Source organism: Rhea pennata, chromosome 3, assembly GCF_028389875.1.
Source record: "Rhea pennata isolate bPtePen1 chromosome 3, bPtePen1.pri, whole genome shotgun sequence".
In the NCBI taxonomy this organism is placed as follows: domain Eukaryota; kingdom Metazoa; phylum Chordata; class Aves; order Rheiformes; family Rheidae; genus Rhea; species Rhea pennata.
Window position 1 is genome coordinate 110,198,859 of NC_084665.1, and position 12,357 is coordinate 110,211,215.

Here is a 12,357-nt window from a genome sequence, read left to right on the forward strand (position 1 = left end):
CAGCCATCTGGTCTGTAACTGGGCCACTGCCTTTTGTCACAACAAAGAATCCCAATCTGATTAGCTAATTCCCACACAGTAACAGGCCCCTAGCCTGCCTGACCAAAAATGTAAAGCTGGTATTCGGCTACTAGGTGTATTCTTCTGTGTTGCTCAGCTGCCACCTCAGTCTTTATATGCCTTGGTTTCTGGCAGTTGGTATTAAATGGTTGCCTTGGTTGGGAAACCATCCTATCATCTAGTAAATTTGTAGTTCAAGCCAAATCTAGCAGTCAAAAAACTAAGCAGGAGAGTGCCTGTCCTGCCACTGGGACCTGATGTGCTGAGTGCACAGAAGATCTGACACTTGTCAAGTTCAGCACCAGTTCAGGCTCCCAGGGGCACTGGAAGGGCAACACAGCCCCCGTGCCAAAGCCTGAGAGCAGAAGTACATGTGCAGTGATAGACGTGTTCATTAGGCCTCTGGGAGGAAGGTGCTTGTCTTCTTGTCTCATTCCCAGTAGGAACTTGGAACCTGAGCACCCCCTCGCTCTAGGCCAGTGCTCTAATGAGCACCCATCAACCATTCACAGGTGGTTTTCTTTCTTTCTTTTCTTTTTTTTTTCCCACGAAGACACCTATTCAAGTGGCTGATCTCATACAGGCACCAAATTTCAGATGTTTCCCCACTGAGAGCCTGAGTAGAAGCAGCCCTTTGGTGCCAGAGCTGTGTAGCACTTCAGATGCTCAGTCATTTTTTTCTCCATTTCATTCTAGTGGTCTGCTTAGTTCTGGGGGACCATTTCCCTGCTCTGCTTTGCCTTAAATGAGGAGCCAGAGCACCTCGCTCCAGGTTTCGCAGAAGGCTGCTCAGGGAGAAGGAATTGCAACCTCCAGACAGGGCAATAGCAGCTTCTTGGTCCTCCAGAGTTGGCGCTCTACAGAAGTGCTGCGCTGTGCATTGTAACACAATGTATAGGCACCCCATCGCAGAGGACTCACAAAGGCCACCTTACGACCTGGTCAAATGAAAGAGAACATGAGGCTCCTTTAGGGAGTGACTCAAAGCACCCAGACACAGCAGCCTGTTCTCGGCCACTCATTAGACAACTCCCCCCTTGGGCTGTAGGAGGTTCAGCATCTGTGAACAAGTCGCAGTGAGCTCCAGTATCCCTGAGCAATGTACCACAGCAGTACCTCAGTGCTTGTTTAAAGCTAGTACTCAACACAGCTGAGTCTTTCAGCGCTGTGTTGTAATGTATCATGTAGACATTCACACTGGACAATACATCAAAGATAAATAAATAGTCAAGTGGGGAGGAAAAACGAATATGGATGAAGACTCTAAAAGCATGACTGCGTAAGAAAATAAATGCAGAAGCTATAGGTTTGCTGCTAGCCTCACTGTCCATTCACTTGGATCAAGAAAGACTGTATTTTTCTACACTTTGCCTCATTTTTTTTCAGACAGGCACTACCTTCCTCACAGCTTGAATACAGCTGCTTGAGTCTGGGTTGGAGTCCTTGCAGTTCAGCAACTCTTGCAGCACAGTTGGTCTCCTTGCAAAGGGTCTGTGTCTCTGATATTACAGGAGCTTGGAACTATTCCTTCTCTAGAGTGAAGCATAGACAAGCCCGGGAAAATAGTTTTTATGCAAAATCGGGAACAGAATAGTATAACTATCAAAATTGTGAAATAGAGATCAAAAAGATTTGGCTTACAGAAAGACTTAAAAGCCCTCACAGAGATTGCAGAGCCCTGCCAGGTTAGTTATTGGCCAGCTATTTGGCAACACCCTGGTGTTCAAGAGACCTAACTTAGCATAAAAGACAGGAAAGGAGATTGTAAGGAAAGGATGAGCACAGAGCACAAGCACAACGCGACTCCTCCTTTAGCACTGGAGAGCACTATATGGTATTGAGGAGTGCTTGGAAGCAAACAGAGTCATGGGGGATAGATATTCTGAACAAATATTTATCGCTTGAGAGCCAGGTCTTGGAGAGGGCTGAACTTGATGAGTAATGTGTATAGGTCTGTTTAATTCTCACATTTCTAAAATTTCCAAAGTCACAGAGCAAACAGAGCTCAAGATGTGTCAGACATCTATAGGAGGCCTGTGTTTAAACCCCTCTGCTTAACTGCAGCAGTGGAAGGATCTAATTATCTAATTGCAGCTGAGGGTGAGACACCCCTTTCCATTAGCATTTTCTTTCAGTGAGACTCAGATCTCACAGGCACTTAACACCCAGCATACCCCGGACTAGGTGCCTGATGTAGATACTAGTTTCATTGGAAGGGCAGCACAGCCCCTACGCCAAAGCCTGAGAGCAGAAGCACACGTGCAGTGATAGAAGTGTTCACCAGGCCTCTGGGAGGGAGGTGTTTATCTTCTTCTTGTCTCATTCCCAGCAGGGACTTGGAACAGCACCCCCTCGCTCTAGGCCAGTGCTCTAATGAGCACACATCAACCATTCACAGGTGGTCTTCTTTTTTCTTCCATGAAGACACCTATTCAAGTGGATGAATTTTATTCATTAGGCTGTGAAATGGCTTAGCATTACAACAATCAGCTTCCCTGGGTAAACCCTTTATGTGCCAGGGCACATAGGAAAAGGAGGGCAGGGTCATCGATTTTGTCAGCCCTCTGTTTGCTCATCTAACTTCACAAAAAGCCCACTGATCACCCACAGCCTTCTTTTGAGTTCAGCTGCAGAAAACACGGGCACAGCACTCTCAAGCTGGTCATGAGAAACAGAGGTACATGTTACTTGTATGTACTAGGAAAAGGTTGGGTTAATGTGAAAATTGATACATAGGTACCAAAAAGCTATCTTCAAAGCTCGCAATTCAACACCACTTCATCTACTTTTTTTTTTTCTTTAACCTAATTCTAGAGGGTTTGAAGTATTCCCCTTGTCTGAGTTAACACTGCCAACATGGTGTTGCTGGTACTGCTTACATAAATTTTAATACTACATCAATGCACCAAGATTCTCCACTAGCTGCAGTAAAACAGGCTCCTGTTTTTGGATGAAAAAAAGCATTGATTTCACTTCTCACTTTTAGAGCTGTGGAAGACCAAAAAAAAAAGAAAAAAAAAGACCCTGCAAAAAAAGACAGTAAAAATAAATGCATTTTTCATCTGCAAGGAACTGTATGTTCTCACTCCTTCCCCTCCACTCTCCAGAATAAATGTTTATTATTAACACTTTTTCTGTCCAGCTGTTTCTTCTGTAATCTCCCATGTAATCTCTTCACAGCTGAAGAAACGTTATACAGGTCCAACACTACCTTTTTCCCCAGCTGACAAAAATACTTTTGGAGAGCAAAGCTTTCAACCTTTCAAAGGCACCCAAGCCATAAAGGGCATGTATTTAAGAGCGCTAACGGTGCGACCCCCACAGCCACTGCCACCTCGCAGCAGCAGAATGCATTGTGCTGTGAAAATGATGAACGATCTTCAGCAGTGTTATCATGTGTTATTCTTGACAGCCAAGAGATGGGTGCTGTGCCAGGTGTATATATTCCTCCTCTGAGACAACAAAGCAAGGCGGTTCAGTTTTGTTTCCGAGGTCACATTGTTGAAAGCAATTGCTATGGGCAGCTCCTTTACTATTTATCCCCTCATCATTGCCTTCACACTGTAAATCTCTCCTGAGTAGACTGCATTACCTGTCCTCTCCTTCTAGTAGCTCCCCCGGTCTGTCATGGGATGACTGTGCTGTAAATGGAGTTCTTAAGATCTCACTTCACTGTTTCCACTGCTCTTTTTTTGCAGCAAGAGAGAGCAAGAAAGAGCAAATCAAAACAGAAGGGCCCATAGGAGAACTAGGAGAAATGACTGGTCTCCTGTCGACTTCTGTTAAAAAGGAAAATAAAAGCAGAGAGAAGATAAATTAGACTGGATGCCAGGGACTAATACCAGCACAAGGGAAAAGCAGTCATTTTACTTTCCCTTCTGAAATACAATTTTGGGGGGCATGTAAGTCAAAGAAATAAATCTTGCTGCAGGCAGTAACTATCATTTATTCCTGTAGCTTGTCTTTGAAAAATCCCAGAAGTTCATAGTGGGAACAGGATGTCCCAGTGTGTGGGAGAGCTGTGCGAAAGACAAAAGGATACTCAGATGCCTCTACCATGGATGTGGAGGGCTGCACACAAACCCCTGACCCAGAGAGGCAGGTGGAGACACAGCACAGCATTCATGCATGCCTGCCTGAGGAAGTGTGTGCCACTATGGTTAGGACTCAGATTTGCTAATAACACTGATTTTCCTCCAGACTAATTAACCACTGCACAAGAGCTAATGCAGGCAGAAATGAGCTCTGTGTGGGCTTGCATTTTGCAAGCTTGGGTTGTGCCTGCACCCCACCTCCACCAATTCAACTTAGCACTAGCAGAACAAGCAGTTGGGTATCTAGCCCTGTCTTCATGCAAGCAAGGCAGGAAATATATGCCTTCTTTACTCATCGTTTCCAACTTTTATTTTAAAAGCTAGCACAATTTCATTTCAAAATAGCAAATCTGTTTTCAGAAACACTTTTAAAGAATTAAAACTTCTGCAAATCATTGTAAGTAATGCTGCCACAGAATGATGAAAATACTGTCTCCTGCTGAAGACAGGATGTCCTTCTACCCATAGCAGAAGGGCAGCAGGCAATTTAAATCAGTCTAATCTGTCCGTTACCTTATGAAGATTTCCATAAGCTCAAATTTCAACTTCTTTCTAGATTCATATTCCTTTTGAAAGCTGCAAAATAGGAGCTGGTATTAATTGCATACAGCTTAAATAGCCACACAAGCTAGTGTCAGTGAAAAATCTGTGTTTCTCATCACCAACTAGAAGTTGGAGCAAGGGACTATCTGCATGGACAGATCCTGTCATTGTAAAAAGCAAATGCATAGTCCCAGACACCACTCCTCTGTCCCCTGCTAAGGGCCAGCACATACTGTGCAACTGCAAACATCTACTGAAAACCTCAAGCAACTGAACTAGCAAATTTAAGTCTACTTATGTCCACTTACAACTAAAGAAAGTGAGGCACACAGTAAATGATTTATCCAGTATTACAGAACAAGCCAGCAGCAGCACAAGGAATAAAAGCAACACTGTGTTGAACATGTCTTTAACATTAGGACAAAAAAAAAAAAAAAAAACCCCACACACACTCAAGACAAAGTAATTTTATTAATAAGTCATAAGAGCAAATTTCTTCATTTTACTGCAAGAAAAACAAAGTTTTGCATACCAGGGCAGAACTAGGAAAGCTGCATACTAAAATGCTGATCATGCAGATTTATCTTGCGAACATTTTTAGACAAAAATGAAGGAGGGTTTATTTTCTTTAATTAAAAACAGAATCCCACATACTTCATTAGCATGGATTCAGAACAGAATGAATATTAATGTAGCCCACCTCTCCCAATTCTACCTGCCAGAAATATCAAGAAAAAAAGGATAGAAAATGGATTCCTGAGCAAGTGTAAATGCAATCGGCTAATGTAACTGCAAGGCTGCTGTCATCTTTGAAATGTCATAGAGATGAGGAGAAATCTTAGTAACTGGAAAAAGGTAAATGCTACATCCATCTTCAAAAAAGGTGAGAAGGAAGAACTGCAGGCTGGTCAGTCTCACTTCAGTCACCAGGAAAATTATGAAGCAAGTTTTCATAGAAGTCATTCCAGGCATGTGAAATACAAAAAGGTGCCTGGGAACAGCCAGCATCAGTTTACTGAAGGTAAATTGTGCCCGATCATCCTGACCGCCATCTAGGAAGACACAACTGGCTCTGTGGAAGAGGGGAAACAGCAAATGCCATTTAGCTTGATTTTAGCAAGGCTTTCAACACTGACTCCCACAGCAGTCTTATCGCGAGATTGGAGACAGACTGCAAGGTGGTAAAAATCTGCTGGACCATGAGGCTCAAATTAGTCAGTGGTTCAAGTCTAACTGTAATCTGGTTATGAGCAATGTTCCTCAGTCTAATCAAAATTAGGGCTAATAATGTTTAGCATCTTCATTAGCTGGACTAGAGGCAGTCCAGGTGAGGATACTGATTTGTCTAGCCTAGAGAAAAGACAGGTAAAAGGGATCTAATTGGAGTCTCTTACTAGAGGAAAGGATTGAAGAGAACATAGAGCCAGACTCATCTAAGGCATTCAGTGAATGGGCAAGAGGCAACAACCACAAGTTGCAACAAGGGAGTTCACACTGGGCATAAAGAAAAAATTCTTGCCCATGACAGTGGTTAAGCACTGAAATAGGTGCCCAGAGAAACTGTAAAATCTCCACCATTGGATATTTTCAAAGCTTAAGTAGACAAGGCCTTGAGGAACCTAATCAAACTTCAAAGTTGCCCCTACACTGAGCAATTGATTGGACTAGATGACTTCCAGGTGACTTTTCTACCTATTGTTTTCTATGATTCTATGATTCTAAGAGTACATACAAGACACCATTTACATTTATTCTGACAGAGCTTAAGGCTGTTTCACCTATCAGGCTTCAGAAAACATTAGTGTGCTGCTTCAGTCAAAAACTTCACATAGTGTTTCCGAGCAGGAAAATGATCAGCTGGCCGGTTGTACGCTGTCCAGACTGGTTCTCCAACAAATAGCCGCATTGCCTTCACGTAATTCTGTCAAAGAATAAAAGTCACAAAGTACTGGAAGAGCTCCTTTCCACAGGATCTTAATTCCAAAGTAAACAGTTTCATTGCACTTAGGTAGCAATTTTCAAGAGCATTTCAAGATAGACTGACAGCTCCACATGTTCCAGAGAATCGTACCACTATGCTGCTTTCCAGCTCCCAGCTACTGCAACGGGAGATGTCCCAACTAAGCATTGCTACATTGCATTGCAAACCATAGCGCTTCTGTTTCAAAGAAAGCAAAAAAGTAGTCCTGTGCAAATTATTTTGCACTAAATCCACAATACTGAGCAATGTGGAACTTAACTCCTTGTTACTTAGTTATACAATGACATTCATAACACCCAAGGTCGCTACACAATGCTTGAGGAATATCAGAAGCCTCGGAGTGGGAGCCAGAAAAGCTGGATGGAAATGCACAAACCAGTCAACAAATAATGCTGTGGAAAGTGATGAGTCTTCAGACTTCAAAAGAAAGAAGTAAGAGCCCCTAGAGCCAGCTAATCAGGTCAGAAAGTGCAGCTGTGGAAGCAGAGAAGGGAATTTTATATCCTGGAAAAGTGCTCTAACTACTGTGTTGTAGGGAACTCTTCTCCTCTTAACTACACTGCAAATTTAGGCTCTATCTGTTTTGTAAATGCTAGTAAGTGCTTATCTTGCATTCAGGTGCTCTGCAACGTCAGGAGTAAAGTTAGGCAGTAAAGATCTGAAGGGTCTAGAAATACATAAGAAACTTCAGTAGGAATATGAAGACAGCATTTCTGGACTACTGTCCCTGAAAAGGGCATTTAAAACATCTTCCTGAAGTCTCAATCCATACCCATTCCCAACTCTCAACCCATATCCCCTTGTATTTTGGTCACATAAAGAAAAAGCCTTTAAGATCAGCAACTGTAGCTGATTCACTTCAAATCTCTAATTGCAGACATTAAAAGTCAGGCTTTCCTTTCCTACATAAGCAGTATCTGCTACCCAGGCAGCTGATTTAACATTATACCACACACCAGAGGTGTGTCAGAGATGGGGTTTTCCTACACAAAGGTACAACAGTACAAATTCCCCCCATTTTCCAGGGCTGAGGCCGAGATTACAAACATAGGCACACAGACCACAACTATGTGTGCAATCTCACAAGCCCATGGCCAAAAATACCCTCCTAAAGCTGATCAGTTACTGCGAAGGCAACATTCAGCCTAGCATCTCCTAGCTGCAAATAGTAGTTCTGGACCCTTAAATCACGCTGAAGGTGATTAGCGCTCATGAAAAAACGGCACTGCTGCACACAGATAAACACTGCTCTGTTTACCCCCACAAGAGACAATCAACAAGGCAACACAGAAGGATCCATCTCCACTCCTCAATGAAACATAGTGGCAACGGTGCGAGGGACAGCCACAGGGCTTGGCACACCACTGTCATATCAGCTACACTACAAGTATCACGTGGCAATGACCTGCAGTTACAGCTGATGAGCTGAAGTTAGATTTGTGACCTACAGATGAAAGGTTCAGATGCTAGTTCAGATGCTATGAATTATTTAGTATTTTTCATTTTCCTATTTCATATTTAATACTGTTTGCTAACGAACTGCAAGCCTCATGGCATGCACTTACTAATATGAAATACAATCACATATTTTGGGGCAGGTTTAGCTCAGTTGGGTAGAGTGTGGTGCTGCTAATGCCAAGGTCACGGGTTCAATCCCCGTATGGGCTACGCTGAGGGTTGGACTAGATGATCTCCAGAGGTCCCTTCCAACCTTACCATTCTATGATTGTATGATTTATCACCAAAATTTACTGTAATCTGTAACAACATACATTCTCATCCAGTGTAAATCGGTGATATATGCCAGCAGGGAGGGTTATCATGTCTCCTTTTTCCATGAAAATACGGATCCACTTGTCATCCTTGTCTCGAACATCAAAATAGCCAGATCCATCTAAGATGTAGCGAATTTCATCATCTAGGTGCAAATGTTCTTCATAAAATGTTTTTATCTAGGGATAGCAAATGTCTCTTAAGATTGCTGAAGATAGGAAAAACTGCAAAGAAATCCTGTAGAAACATTTGGCAAAGCATAAAAAACCAGAAGATTTTAAACAGTAACTGCATAGTCATTTAACTAAGGGACTTTAACAGTTAAAGTGGTCAATCTGGTCAGACCAGTCTCTGGTCAGACCTGAGACTATACCCAGTCTCAGGACACTTCTAACCATAGTGCTGTACTTCCAAAGGAAGATGCATCACTGACAATAAACAGAAAGAACATTCTGAGTCACAGTAACGCTCAAATCCATTTGAGAGAGGAGAGGGCAAAGCTTCCCGTCGCAGGGTTTGGTCCCCACAGTTAAGGTTGACAGTTGTTGAAGACTGAACTAGCTTCACAAACTACCATACCTCATTTTCTATATCAAAAAGTAATTAGTGCCAAACATGGCCCAACTACTGCATTAATAAGTACTTCATCTATTTCACCTTATCAAGAACTTTAAATCAGTACAATACAATAAGACTGAAAAAATAAAAAAGATATATAGACAAATATTGAATGAAAATATGGTGAAATACCACTGTTAATCCCCTGAGTTATTGCATTCAAGTCAGACTTGCATACCAACATCCCGAGACAGGGAAGAGAAAGTTCTTTCTGGAACACTTATCTGAGAACCTGACAGTGTTTATATTCTTCTGTTTTGAAACAGTTAGGATACCAACTTCCCTTTTTTTAAAAAAAAATACAAAAAATATAAAAAAAACCTTCTTGCTAAAGGAATATATCCCTCATATTCCATGATATTAATATATATTTTGAAAAGATTAATTTTGCAAGTAGTCAGACTCTAAGATATTCTTCAGTTAATGCATTTTTTCAGCCTTCAGAGCCCACAGCTGGCAACAGCCCACCTTCACCCAGTTGAGGCTCTCAGAGAACAGGTTAGGATTTGCAGGGTTCTACTTGTAACTGCCTTAGTTCCAACATGACACCAAACTATCCTAAAAATCCTTGAAGGCAATCTATGAAAGCAAAAAGTCTATCCTCTCCTATTTTCAAAATAATAATAAAACTGATAAGGACATCAGTACGGGATGTATTTTAAACATGGAAATAATCTCATCTCTAAAGAGTGGAGTCTACATATACATGTCAGAAGCTGGCTGCACACTCTAGTGGTTGACTTTAGAGCTCAACTCCTCATCCAAAAGTGGTGACTTGCATACCTTTTCTTCGTAATTTGGAAGCTTGTCTTTTTGTATAGTTATTATATCCATCCAAGAATAATTTTCTGCTTTCCGAATCTCTTTCAGACGTGGATCAGTCTCATAGTTATCAGCATCCAGCTAATGAATAGGCAGAAAAAAAAATGCAATCAGTGTTTAAGACAATTCAAAACACTAATGTGGAAAAGCCTAAGCTACCAAGGGTGTCAAAGGAGAGGCAAATGACTCGAATGGGTAGTTAAGTTAGCTCCCTACACACACACAGACAGGTATACAGGTGATGTACCATTAGCTTCCAAGACAGAAAGTTCAATGCATTACTGCATAAATACAGCATGTCAGATGATATACCGGATACTAACAAATCTAGCAGTTACTCTCTAGTTATCATGTAGTCTAAAGAGGGGAGAAAAAAATCAAGAACGATAAAAACTTGACCTTTCAAAATGAGCAGGGACTTCCCAGAAGGATTTACTGTTGAAGAAAATTAACCTTGCCTTTACGCACTGCTCCCACAGTCTGCTTATCATTCAGGACCCAAAGTCATTAGATTCAACTATATCCTGTACTCCTCATACAGACATCATCTGGAAGTCCTTTCAGGTGCTGCTGCATCCCAGTTTCTTAAGTTTGGAAATGCTAGCACAAATGTATGTGATTTGTACCAGTTACTTCCACTACTGCTTTTTCACTGGGCATGACATGCTTCCAAAACCACAAATTTATTGCAGTATGGAAAACAGCAGCAGCATGACAGCAGTAAGATTTAATTTAGAGGTGACAAGTCCAGGGTCTTCCCCAGTTATTTCAGAACTTCATTAAATGGTTTTGGATTACAACTAATTTTCTTGGCTCAGTACTTTCCCGAAGGTGGAAGAGGTGCCAACAACATAGAAAAATGAAAGGTTATCTAAGGTTAGGTTATCTATCTTGCGTAAGTTTCAGTTGTTTATTAACCCTTGCAATAAACCCTTACCTGACACACAAAATAACATACTCCCAAGACTTAAGTCTCACCATCAATATATGTCACAGTCCCCTACAGATACTCTCCTTCTCTAGCATCTACCCACCAGCAAGCGCAGGAGATTTGATTTCTTTCCCTGTAATCGTGAGTTCTTCAACTAACACGTTCCACAGTTTGACGAGCAGCCTGTGCCAGACACTCCCCGTCAGGTAGCTCCTCGGCCCGACCCGCCCCAGAAGGGCGCTTCCGCAGACCCGCCAAAACGCAGCGCGGCGAGCCCCACGCGTGCCGCGTTTCGGGAGACCCCGCGGAGGCGGGTCAGGGCTACAGGCCAGCCACGGCCCCCCTCGCGTTCAGCCTCTCTGAATTCAAGACCGCGAACCAAAAACCCGCCGGGCCGCCGCCGTCCCGAGGCCGGGCGCGGGCAGCGGCCACAGAGCGGCGAAACTATTTATATTTCTTGTTTAACCTCCCAAGCACCGCCGCGCCGCGCCGCGCCGGGGGGGAGGCCGCGCCGCGCCGGGGGGAGGCCGCGGCGCCCAGGCCGGCGCGGAGCAGCGGCGCGGGCCCCGCCGGGCCCGCCGCTCGTCGCGGGGTCCCGCCGGGCGCCGCTTACTTTGCGGTAGCGGACGCCGAGCTCGCGCAGCTGCTCCACGGCGACGGCGCGGTTGGGCCGCAGCCTGTGCGGCGCGCGCTGGTCCTCCGCGGACTCGTCCATGTACCAGGCCTGCACCATGGCGCCGGGCGGGCGGGGGCGGCGCGCCCCGCGGGCGGGCAGGCGGGCCCCGCCGCCGCGCAGCGCCGCTCCGCCCCGCAGGCGCGGGGCCGCCCGCGGCCGCCGGCTCCACGCTGCCCAAGGCTGTTTTCCGTTTTCCTTCAGTTTTCAGCGCAGATGGTTTACGATCCTGGTGTCAGAAACTGAAAGGGAAGATGAAAAAATGATTAAGAAACGTGTGCTTGAGGCAGCAGAGTGAGTTTTCAGGCTTAAGCTCGGGGTTGGCATGTTTAAAAAACACCAGAGACAAACATGCTTAAAAACTAAAAATTTTAAAAATTTTTACTTGGCACCTTTACCATCATACCTGAGGGTAAGCAGATGAAGAGCCCTCGCTTTTTCCTCAGAGATACCTTGCCATCCACTTAGGAGGCAGAGTGAGCAACAGCCCATCTGCACTGTACGAGCATACAAATCCTCTCAGCAAGGACAACTGCAAGCTGTAGAGGAAGCAGGTTCTCCATCATGCTCTCACTCCCACAATATGCTAGTGAAACACTGTTATTATGTTTCTGTTGCTTAAAATCATCACTGAAAGTTCAAACCTGCTTCTTCTCCTCAGGGGTAGTTTTAAGTATAAATAGGGGGGAGGTGAACAGCGCACTTAGAGAGGCAACAGGGGGACTGGCCATTTCCTGAAGCACCTGCAGTTTGCTAGTCTTCACAGGCACTGGCCTGAAAATGCCTGAAAAAGCTATTCCCCAAAACCCTTGTCAGCAGCTACGCAGACACCACGAGCCATAACACACTGATAGCCTTCTCT

At 43.9% G+C, this 12,357-nt stretch overlaps 1 protein-coding gene across 3 annotated transcripts; it reads right to left on the reverse strand.

The window, feature by feature from the left end:
- Nucleotides 1-5,149: 5,149 nt before the first annotated feature.
- On the reverse strand, nucleotides 5,150-11,582 carry ADI1 (acireductone dioxygenase 1). Of its 3 annotated transcripts, XM_062572993.1 has the most exons (5): nucleotides 11,436-11,582; nucleotides 9,853-9,972; nucleotides 8,451-8,630; nucleotides 6,476-6,618; nucleotides 5,150-5,769 (listed from the first exon to the last, which is right to left on the reverse strand). In XM_062572993.1, the coding sequence occupies exons 1-4, from the start codon at nucleotides 11,553-11,555 to the stop codon at nucleotides 6,496-6,498; spliced, it is 543 nt and encodes a 180-aa protein (XP_062428977.1). In that variant the 5' UTR covers nucleotides 11,556-11,582; the 3' UTR covers nucleotides 5,150-5,769; nucleotides 6,476-6,495. The 3 variants fall into 3 exon arrangements, with proteins under 3 accessions (XP_062428977.1, XP_062428976.1, XP_062428978.1); XM_062572992.1 differs by having other exon boundaries at nucleotides 5,150-6,618; XM_062572994.1 differs by lacking the exon at nucleotides 5,150-5,769 and having other exon boundaries at nucleotides 6,536-6,618; nucleotides 8,431-8,630.
- Nucleotides 11,583-12,357: the final 775 nt, after the last annotated feature.

Bases quoted from the DNA above. Each gene is read 5' to 3' on its own strand.
- ADI1 (XM_062572993.1), bottom strand. From the start codon at position 11,555: ATGGTGCAGGCCTGGTACATGGACGAGTCCGCGGAGGACCAGCGCGCG. The intron at 9,973-11,435 runs GTAAGCGGCGCC...CCTATTCATTAG, and splicing joins TCGGCGTCCGCTACCGCAAA to CTGGATGCTGATAACTATGA. The intron at 8,631-9,852 runs GTATGCAAGTCA...TGCTATCCCTAG, and splicing joins TTCCAAATTACGAAGAAAAG to ATAAAAACATTTTATGAAGA.